General features: G+C 68.2%; 1 protein-coding gene across 2 annotated transcripts; it reads right to left on the bottom strand.

Annotated features, from left to right (window-relative positions):
* Positions 1-941: 941 nt before the first annotated feature.
* DLGAP3 (DLG associated protein 3) lies at positions 942-9,444 on the bottom strand. 2 transcript variants are annotated; one of them, XM_085306725.1, is made up of 10 exons: positions 8,385-9,444; positions 6,810-7,015; positions 5,829-5,943; positions 5,290-5,524; positions 4,430-4,770; positions 3,997-4,082; positions 3,009-3,433; positions 2,541-2,632; positions 1,991-2,134; positions 942-1,457 (listed from the first exon to the last, which is right to left on the bottom strand). In XM_085306725.1, the coding sequence occupies exons 1-10, from the start codon at positions 9,396-9,398 to the stop codon at positions 1,239-1,241; spliced, it is 2,877 nt and encodes a 958-aa protein (XP_085162851.1). In that variant the 5' UTR covers positions 9,399-9,444; the 3' UTR covers positions 942-1,238. The 2 variants fall into 2 exon arrangements, with proteins under 2 accessions (XP_085162851.1, XP_085162852.1); XM_085306726.1 differs by having other exon boundaries at positions 5,829-5,895.
* Positions 9,445-10,157: the final 713 nt, after the last annotated feature.

The following is a 10,157-nucleotide window of genomic DNA, read 5'->3' as shown; positions in this document are numbered from 1 at the left end:
TTGGCCCCCGGGTTTGGGGGACCGGCCCCACCCGGGGGGGGGGGCTCAGCGCCCCGCTGCCAGCGGCTGGCTGCGCCGGAGGGGAGGCGAAGGGGGGCAGGCTGCCCCGTGCCGGGGGGCACAGGGCAGACGGGCTCCCCGCTGCCAAGCAGAGGCGGGAGGGCAGCGCGGGGCTTGGGGGGCTTCCCGGGGCCGCGAGGGCACCCAGGGCTCTGCACGGGGAAAAGGGGGGAGGAGAGGTGCCGCCCTGCAGGGACCCCAGAGGCCAGAGGAGACGGGGATGGAGGGGGGTGGGGGGGGCACAGGCTTCCCCGCTCCGCGCAGCACCCTGGGGGAAGCTGCGCCGCTCCAGGGTCAGCCCGTGCCGGGGTGAGCTCGGGGAGCGGGGCCAGCGCTGCACCCCAACGTAGCCCCCGATGGTGGCCGGCCGGCTGGCACGGCTCCGGGGGGGGGAGGCACGGAAAGGCCGGCGTGGCGCCTCCCGGCTCGCCCACCGCTGCTCTCCCCGCCGCTGCCGCCTCGCTCGCGCACCCGTCGCGCGAGGAAAGCAGCTCCCACCGGCAGCGACTCGCCAAGCGGCGCCCGTCCGCCCGGGCCCCCCGGCTCGCGGGTGCGCTGCGGGCGCAGTCCCGGGCGCGCGCGGGAAGCGGGGGGCAAAGCCGGGCACGGAGGGAGGGAGACGGGAGAGGGTTCGGAGAAAGACAGACGGGCGCGTCGGCGCTGATGCGCGGTGCCGAGGGCAGCGGGGCCGGCTCTCTGTTGCCATGGATTTCCTGCTGCTCTGCTCCTAGTCCCACCAGCCAGAACACAGCTCCGGGCACGTGTAGTTTCTGCTTTATTCCTCAGGATATATTTATATATGTATAGCGGCCACGGCCCCCTGGGTGCCCCGCCGCACCGGGGGCGGAGCGGCGGCCGCGGCACGTCCCCGCGGCGGCACGGCAGGGGCTCACGGAGGGGCGGCGGGGGCCTGCCTGCGGCCCCCTCCCCGGCGGGGCCGGGGTCGCCCCTCCGCCGGACGGGTGGCCGGGTTGGAAAGAGGGGAGTGGGGACCGGAGGGGGACGACGGGGCACCACCAGCTCGGCGGTCGTTCGCCGTCGGATCCGTGAAACGTCTGAGATAGAAAAGAGAGAGGCTGTGAGCGGGCCGCGAGCCGCCCCCGGGGTGTCCCCGCGGCCCCCGATCACAGTGAGCGACGGACTCTCCGTCCAGTCCGCGTAGAAAAGCCGAGGCCCCGTCACAGCCGGGTCTGCGCCTCGGGGATGTAGATCTCGATGCTGTCGGCGCTCTCGGTGGCCGAGTTCTGGCGGAAGGAGGCGGCTCGCTTGGCCGCCAGGAGCCKCTTGCGGGCCTCCTGCCGCTGCCGGTCCACCGAGTCCAGGGAGCGCTCCTTCACCGGGTGCACCTTGGAGCGCGGCGGCTTCTTTGGTATCGGGGGAGGCACCTTCTTCTCCTCCTGCGCAGCACCGGCGGAGCCTCAGGGCCGGGCACGCACGGCGCAGGGACCCGCACCCCCGGCGCGGCCGCCCGCGCCGGCCGTGCTCCSGCACCGCAGCGGAGCACAGGCCTGTTTCTCAGGCCCGTTTTCCCCCGTTCTTTGTTTTCCGAGCTTTTGCTAAAAACGCCTGCCGGTTTTGCTGGCGATAACTCAGCAGCAGCGATTTGGATGCAGGTGCGTTAGGAGAGAAGGACGAAGGGCGGGATGGCGCAAACGGCAGCGCTCRCCCGCACTCCCCGTCCGGGGGCCCGCGCGAGCCTCGAGCTCCCCTGCGCACGGATGCTCTGCCTCAGCACAGCGTCCAGTACCCAAACATCAGCCTGGGCAAGCCCTCCCTGCGTCTTGTTAAAAACCCCATGGATCCTTCTGCCAAGCAAGCAGCGCAGCCTCCAGGCCCTGGGGCGGCTGAGGACTGGGACTGCTCTGCCCAGAGAAGCGAGCGTGTCCCCAGGATCACCAGCTGGGCAGCAGGCAGGGCTCTGCTCGCTTACCTTGGTCTCAATGATCTTCCACCCGTTGGCCTTGAGCTGCTGGAGCTCTGCAAACTTCATGCTGACATCCTCGATGGAGAGCTGCAGGAGGTCCCAGAACCCAGCCAGGTCTTGGAAGGTGGGCACGGGGAATGCGTTGGGATCCTGCGGGGAGGAGGACACACCAGATTGGCCATGTCGGCCCTGTGGGACGCTGGGGTCTGCTGGCCACCACCCAGGCTTGGAGYACCAACCTCCCATCTCACCCATTGCGTAGTGCAGCAGAGGGGCCCAACCCCTCAAAAATCCCCTCTTCATCAGCTAAGGTGCCCTAGGTACAATATCCTGGATAGGTCTTTGCCCCAGAACCAAGGCAGCCACCAGGATGGGGCAGTTTGGGAAGTACCCCCTTTGTGCCCCTCTGCCTGAGAGGAAAATACCATAGTCACCAAGGAAAAGGGCTCTTTATCCTCCCCAGCACTTGAGATCCAGCCAGAAAGCCTTTTCCTCCTTGCCCACTTCTCCAGGCTGGAAAGGGTCAGGGATGGTGCTGTGGTGGCCAGGCACTCACCATGTTCTGCTGGCAGAGTCGGTAGAACTGTTGCACCTTCTGGGACATGAGGAGCTGAGCACTGCCCACAGCACTGCGGATCTTCTCCAGGACTGGGGAGGCCCCAGGAGAAAGCACAAGGTTAGTTCCTCCCCAGGGTAGCAGCCATCTTTCCTCCCAACTGCTCGGCAATAATTTGCTCCCTCATTTAGGAGTAGCTCAGCACTGAATGTTGCCCTCCAGCCCTCTCCTCTGGGGAGGGCCCAGGGAGCTCAGACCAAAAGCYTGCATGGGGTCTCCTCTCTGCACTGCTCCAGACCCTGCTCATCCCAGAGGGTTTCCAGGTGTCTCTTGCCACTTAGATCCTAACCTCTTCAACCCTCTCCGAGCCAAGTGGCATCACCTGCAGGGGAGATGCTCCAAGGTGGCCACCCCTGGGGCCATCCAGCCCTCCAGGAAATSCCAGCCTCACAGCCTGTCCCAACTCACTCTCCTCCGGCAGGTCGTAGTCCTCCGCCTCCCTCTCCATCTGCTGGCACCAGCCCTCCATCTTCTCCACCTCAGCCTGCAGGAGTTTGATGAACCATTCCCCATCCCGGTGGCAGGGGGAGGCCCGGCCGGAGTCGGGGAGGCTGCGGGAGCCCCGGTCCCTCCAGGAGTCCCGGCGTGGCACCTCCACGGTGTCATACTGCATCTGGTAGTCCTCCCGGTATGCCCACTGGCCCTGCGTGTGCACCGTCTTGTACACCGAGTACTGCCGGGTGGACTCGGGCTCCGAGGAGTGCCGCTGGAAGGGCCGCCCGAACTGCAGGGCCTTGTCCTCGGTGGCCACGGCCAGCCCGGCGAAGCCCTCCAGCTCCAGGTCCGCCTGCACGCCCGCCGTCACGCTGTTGGAGCGCTTGAAGCGAGCTCGCCTGCGGAGGGGAGAGCGGGAGCAGGTGGGGACCCTCGTGGGGACGGCAGGGCCCCCGGCGACGTTGGGGACCCCCGGGAAGCGAGGGCGGCCCGCTGTGCCGGTGGCCCCACAAGCCCAGCACTGCCACGCTGGGACCATCGCAGGTACGGGCTGGGTGCGGGGTGTCCACGGGCAGGACAGGGTGGGGACCCGAGTGGCTGGCTCCGCGGGGACGGCTGCTCGTGGCCGCCGTTCCCACGTTTCCCGTGCTCCCAGCCGGTTTCATAGCCACCGGAGCCGGACGGATGCTGCGGGACAGGCGAGGAACGTGCACCCCGCGCCTTGTCGAGGTGAGAAGACGCACGTTCAGCGGGCTCCCCCGAGCCGCCGCGCTGCCCCGCTGCGGCTGCACGAGCGGGGCCGGGCCCAGCTCACCACGCTCCCGCCCACGCCAATATTCCCGTTTTGTGTCAGGAAAGCCCAAAGGTTTCACCCGAGTCTTGGCCAGGTTCAAGCCCCAGCCCCGGGCAAACAAGACCTTGGAGGGACAGGCGCTAGCAGCCGTGTTTCGTCAGCTTTTACCTTTTGTCTTCCTCCACCTGCACCCCGATGGAGTGGAATTCCCTCTGGCTCCGGCTCTCTGTGTCCGAGTCGGAGATGGCCTCCACCTGCCGCGGGCACCGGAGGGAGAACAGGTTGGGAAGGGCGCTCTGAGGCGCCGCGGGCACGGGCGGCTCGTGCACGTGCGTTTGCATCAGCCAACGCGGCCGCGCGAAGGCYGCCGCGGGGCCGGGCAGCGCCCACTGCTTGCTGCCCAGCCGGCACCGTTCGGCTTGGAGCATCCCCAGAGCCCGGAGCAGGGTGCAAGGGCAGAGCCGGGGCGGCGGCAGGGCCACCACAGGGGCACCCTGGCAGCAGCGGGATACGCAGCAGCAGCCCCGCGCTGCCGGCAGCGCTGGGGCAGACCCGGCCCCCGGCTGCACCCGGGACGGACGGCGGGAGCAGGGGGGCCCACCTGGACTCCGATGGAGGGGCGCCACTTCCTCTGCCGAGCCAAGCTCCTCAGTTCCTCCCGGCCAGGGATGGCCTTGATGATGAGCGTGGAGGGCTTGGGAGAGGTGCGGGGCTGGACCGGGGGCAGGTCGAGCGACATGGCCGTGACCTTGGAGCTCTCCAGGCTCTCCGCYGAGTTGCAGCGCGCCGCGGCATCTTTGGACCAGGCGGGGCTGCGGGCGACCTCGCCGGGCAGGTAGCTCTCGTGGGCRGACTCGGTGCTGCTCTGCGCCGTGACGGAGATGAGGGGCTTGGCTTTGGTTCCTGGAGGGATGGGAGGTGGAGCTTTTCTGTAACTGAAGGCTGTTGTGGGAGAGGCGCATGGTGAAAAGTCGCAGGAAACAAGAGACGCTTCCCCATTCCCTCCCGCGAACCGAGCGCCCCGCAGGCACGGCGCCCACCTCCTCCGCCTCCGCCGGGCACGCCGCCGGGGCTGCGGCAGGCCAGGGACACCGGCTGCAGAGGGCATTTGTGGGCTCTCAGACTGGCCGTTCGGCCAGTTTATCCCCAAAAGGGGATAGGAAATCACCCCCRACCCACACTGGCCAAGGCACTGCAGCAAGGGGCAGAGCCTGGGGGAACAGAGCAGGGGAAAGAAGCAGAGGGAGGGAGGCAGCGAGCGGAGAGCAGCCGGTGGGATGGAGCATCCCGCATCCAGCCACAGGATGCCCATGCGGCTGCCGGGCGGTTTGCACGGGGCAGGATGAGGGGGGCCGGGGGAGACCGCGGGCGTCCCGTCGCGGGAAAGGCGGGCGTCTCCGCGAGGCAGCGGGGAGACGTGGGGACCCTCGCGCGGCCGAGCCCCACCACCCCGGTACTCACAGGTGCTGGGCTTCAGGATGCTGCTGGTGATGGCTGGCCCGGCGGGGCCCGACATGGAGAAGAGCGAGAGGCAGTCGTCGTCCTGGGAGCAGCCCGCCTGGATGGCCCGCAGGTAGCTGTGGCTCCGCATGCGGAAGCAGCCGGGCAGGTCCAGCGCCTCCACGGCCTGCGACTCCACCTCGCCGAACACGGACTCGCACACGGCCTCGAACTGGTGGTTGAGCTCGTCGTTGATCTGGGGAGAGCGGCGGGTGAGGCCGGGCTGGGGCCAGCGGGCACCCGGCTCCTCCGGCCGCCCCGGGACCCCCCGCCACCCCCTGCAGCTGCACCCAGCCCTGCGAAGGGGCCGCGCCGAGGACCCACCTCGCCGGCCCCSTGGGCTCCTGCCAGCCCGGGTGGGAGCTGGCCCCGCGACGGGCAGCCCCGTCCCCACCACGCAGACCCCGCTGCGCCTTGCCACCCGGAGCAGCGCGGGACGTGCCGGTGCCAGCCGGGACGCGGGAGGCACCAAGCACGGCGCCCGGCCCGGCCCGCCTTACCTGGCCGGTGGTGAAGGAGCGCCCGTAGCCCTGTCCCCGAGGGAGCATTCGAGGTGGCGTGCAGCAGCTGGGACAGTTACAGATATATGAATCAGAATAGTGCCTACTTGCAAACCTAATGAGAGACAGTGGGAATAGAAGGGATGGCACCAAAAGCAACATGTTCAAGCAGAGCACTCGGAAACAGCAGCAGCCACAGTGCTCCCGCGGGCCTCAGCTGCCGCCCCCCCTCCAGAGACCCCCGCCCCGCCGCCCCAAGCCTTCCCAAAGCTTGCCGTAGGTCGGGGCCCGGCACGAGCCTCCCAGGCCATTGGGCCTGGGTCACCTTYGCACGCTGGTGCCGTGCATTTCAGCCTTTGGGCTTTGCTCGCTGTCTCGGTTTGGCACCAAGATGCTGGGGCAGCGGCACAGCTCGCTGCAGAAGCGGTTGCAGTAACGGCACATGCAATGCCCCCGCTGCACGCCGTGCAACATGCAGCACCCAGGCAATCGCGTGAGCGTTTCTGAGCCAGTGCCTCGGAAAACAGAGCCAGTCACCATGGGTGCAGRTTTATAGCTGCCCTGAAAAGCTGTCCTGACCATCCACCAGTACAAATACACTCATCTGGAGAGGAGAGTTCATAAAATCTTAATTCCAAGATACTGAAGACAAATACTTTCTCCTCTGCTGTGCAGGCACACCGCCCCGGGGTTACTGGTGAGCGCAGCAGGTTGCACAGCGGAGGACAAGAAACCAGCCTGTCACCCACCTAGGCTGCAGCTTCCTCATATTTCCTCTCCTCCCAAATTGTTGCATGTGGCTGCAGCAAGGTAACTCACGCCCTCGCCCAGGAGCGGTGCCCCACGGAGCAGGACCAAGCTGAACTCAGGAGAGCAACTGCCCACGCGCRCGAGATCTGCACCCGTCCCCAGTTCTGGGAGCCCCCAGCGCCGCGCACCAGCCCCGTTCCAGAGCTGAGCCCGGAGGGCGATGGCCCTTACTTGGTCCTGGCCTGGTCGGCGCTGGAGGAGCGGCGATAGCTGTCCCGCCGCGAGGCTGCCTTGGGCGACACTTTGGCGCTGGCGTCCGAGTCGCCGCTGTCCTCGTCGCCCATGGCCTTGATGTAGCTGCCGCTGCGCATCCGCCGGCAGGGGATCTCCCCGTCCTTGCCCACCGCCGGGTACCCGCTCCACTCATCCTGCGGCACCTGGCACGGGAGGCAAGCGTGGGAGGACGCTGACGCCGACGCCGGGGTCCTGCGGCCCAGGACRCTGAGCGGAGCCCTGGCCCAGCCAYGTGGCACGGGCACACGCRGTCCAAAGCTGGCGCACGTGCAYGGCCCGAGCCCGGCCCGTGCGTATGACTGCACCTCGGTGAGCGTGCACGGTCGGACCTCGGCCGGTGGCYGCAGCAGGAGCACTTTCCTGTCCCCAGCTCAGGCTCTCTGCAGCAGCTGCAGCATCCGGGAGCGCTGCCTTAGGCACGACGGACCGCTGAAAAGGCTCCTCTCACCCGACCACCCGCAGCACCCGAGCCCCCGTGGCTGCTTCTCACCGAGCCCCTGGCCCAGGGCCATCTGCCCCCGAGGTTCCCGTCTCCCCCTCCTGCCCCCTCTCCGCATTTCCCTGRGGACGGAGAGCTGCAATCCTGCCATCGGCCCCTTTCCAGCACCTCCTGGCCAGGCTGGCGTCCCCCGACCTCTCCCCAGAGCCCGGCCGCCCGCGGCTGCTCCCACCTCGCAGCCGCCCCAGCAGCCGAGGCCGGGCCAGATCCCTCCCATCCCGGTGTGGGCGCCCGGCCAGCACGGTGGCTGCCGGCTCCGCCACGCACCGTGCCGATGACGCCGGCACCACGGGGTCCTCACCCGGTTCCGGGGGCCGGGCGGCGTTCCCGGGGCCGCGCGCCCGGAGCCGAGCGCCCAGCGCGACCGCAGCCGCAGGCAGAGGGGGCCCCCGGGCCAGCGCGGCTCTTCCGCTCACTGTCTCCTTCCCCCAGGAAAGGCAGCCAAGAGATAATTAGTTTTTAATTGGCAAGGGGGTGACCTAGAAGGGCGCCCAGCGACAGGGCCGGGCAGCGGCGCGGGGCCAGGTGCCACTGGCTTAAAAGCCCAGAGGAGGGTGAGAGACGCGGGGGCGAGAGGAGCCTGGTGGAGACCAAGCAGGTTCAACCCCAAAAGCCGTGGGAGAAAGGGAAGGRCAGATGGGGCTCTGCATGGCCCTGCGAGGAGAGCGGGGACAGCAGGGACAGCGCTGTGCTGGGGACAAGCCCTGGAGACGGGGCAGACCCCTGCTCTGTGCAGGCTCTCAGCCCCCCGCCAGCTCCTCAGCTGCCAGGGCAAGTGGCCAAGCCTGGAGCTGGCCCGTGAGTCAGCACGGGCAGGGGACGTGCGAGGGGACCCTGGCACTCGGGGAGTCCCAGAAGGTCAGGAAGCAGAGCTGACGCATCYCTGTGCTCTCCACCATGGGACATGGCCCCATGCCGGCATCACCAGACGGGCTCCACAGGGGCTGGCAGCACCAGCAATGCCCCGCAGGTCCCCGTCCCCGGGCCAGCAGCGCTGCCCAGCTGCCCCTCACCTGCAGGTACTGGTAGGCTCTGTCTTTGGCCTTTGCCTCTTGAAGCATCAGGGTTTTCTCCGTGCCACTGCCGGAGCTGGGATAAGCCTCCCGGGCCTGGCTGACGGTCATGGTGTGCCAGGCGCTCCTCTTGAGCGTCTGGCCGTCCAGAGACATGGACATGCCGGCGCAGGCCAGGCATTTTCCTTCCCCGCCACTCTTTAGACTCTTCAAGGTCAAGTCTCTGAAGGCACTTTCGGGAGTGTCTACGCAGTACTGGGTGCCCTGGTCCACGGCGTGCCGTCCGGACACCATGTAGCTGCTGTCGCTGTCCAGGTTGTCATCGGAGCTCCACCAGCCCATCATCTTGGACCGGTGCCGGGAGTCCACCTTGCGGTCCTTGCTCTTGCTCCGCTTGCCGTGGCGAGACTGGTGGTGGTGATGGTGGTGGTGGTGGTGGTAGCCGTCCCCGCGGCCGTCCATCTTGGTGCCGTTGTAGTCCCGCTTGGCCGGCGTCTCCAGGGAGTGTGACTTGGCGAAGAGCTTCTGGACAGAGTGGACCAGGTGGCGGATGCGGCTGGGGCTCTCACTGCGCGGCTCGGCGGCGTTGGCTCGCTGGTACTGCAGCGTGTGGAAGCCGTCGTGGTGCAGCGGCAGCTGCTTCTCGAACTGGTCCAGCAGCGTCGGGGGCAGGCGGTTGATCTTGCTGGCGGGGTGGGCGGTCGCCATGCATTCGTCGCAGGAGTCGTAGGGCTGCTGCGCGTGGTGCATCCTCGGGAAGGTGCTGCTGGCGCTGGCGGCGGGCGGCTCGCTCAGGGGCCCGCCGGGGCGCTCGGCGGCGGCCCCGGGGCTCCGCGGCGGGCAGCAGGGATGCTCCAAGGAACAGGGCTCGCTGGGGCTGAGCGGACAGGGCTGCCGGCTCTCGGCGCCGCGGCGGAGGTAGTCGAGAGGCTGGGGGCAGTCCTCGGGGACGCAGCGGCAGCGGGGCGCCGGGGGGTGCTGGGCCTGGCTGCGCTCCCCATGGTAGCCTCTCATGGTGTCAGCATCCTGCCCGGAGCCGCGGCATCTTGCGGGCTGCTCCCCGCGGGGTCACCTGCGGGGGGAAAGCAGGAGGGAACAAGGCACCGTCACGCTCCTCCCAGCACCGCCACGGCCCCCAGTGCCTTCCACAGCCCCAGTTGCAAAAAGCCCCCTTGGGCCCAAGCTGCCACGCGGCGCTGGTTGGCGAGGAGCCGGGAACCCGCCGCAACCCGCCCAGGCTCCGGCTCTCCCCGCCGAGGCTGTGGGGCGGCCACAGGTCCGGCTCTCCCCACAGCGCAGGCTGCTCCGAAGCGTGCAAACCAAAACGTGGGAATTTCTAAGGGGGAAAAAGAAAAAAAGAACGATCTCCGTACAGAACAGCTGAAGCGCGTGTTCGGCACCGCGGAGGGAGGACGTTTTGACATCATCAGAAACTTGTTTTCTTCTCTGACACCAAATATTATGAAGTGTTTTTCCATTAGGAAAGCGGTTCTGGCTGTGTTTTTCAGCCGTTCCGATTCACGGAGCTTCTAATGAGCTGGCGGAGGGGAGGGAGCGGGGGGCGGGCGGCCGCCCTGCGCTCTGATGTCTCAATCCAGCCCGTCCCTCCTGCGGGGCTTCAGTCGCGGCGCCCACGCGGCGCCCTTCCCGCGGGGCCCGCGCAGGTATTTATAGAAACTTCCCCGACACCGCGGGAGCGGAGCCGCTCCGTCGGCAGCCCCGACGGCGGCGGGCTCGGAATCGAGCCGAGTTCCGCTGCAGCCGGGCGTTTTG

The sequence above is a fragment of the Rhea americana genome, unplaced genomic scaffold, assembly GCF_003343005.1.
Source record: "Rhea americana isolate MKP2758 unplaced genomic scaffold, rheAme1 scaffold_246, whole genome shotgun sequence".
In the NCBI taxonomy this organism is placed as follows: domain Eukaryota; kingdom Metazoa; phylum Chordata; class Aves; order Rheiformes; family Rheidae; genus Rhea; species Rhea americana.
Note: the sequence above shows the minus strand (reverse complement) of the source record. Positions and strands in the feature narration are given on the sequence as shown.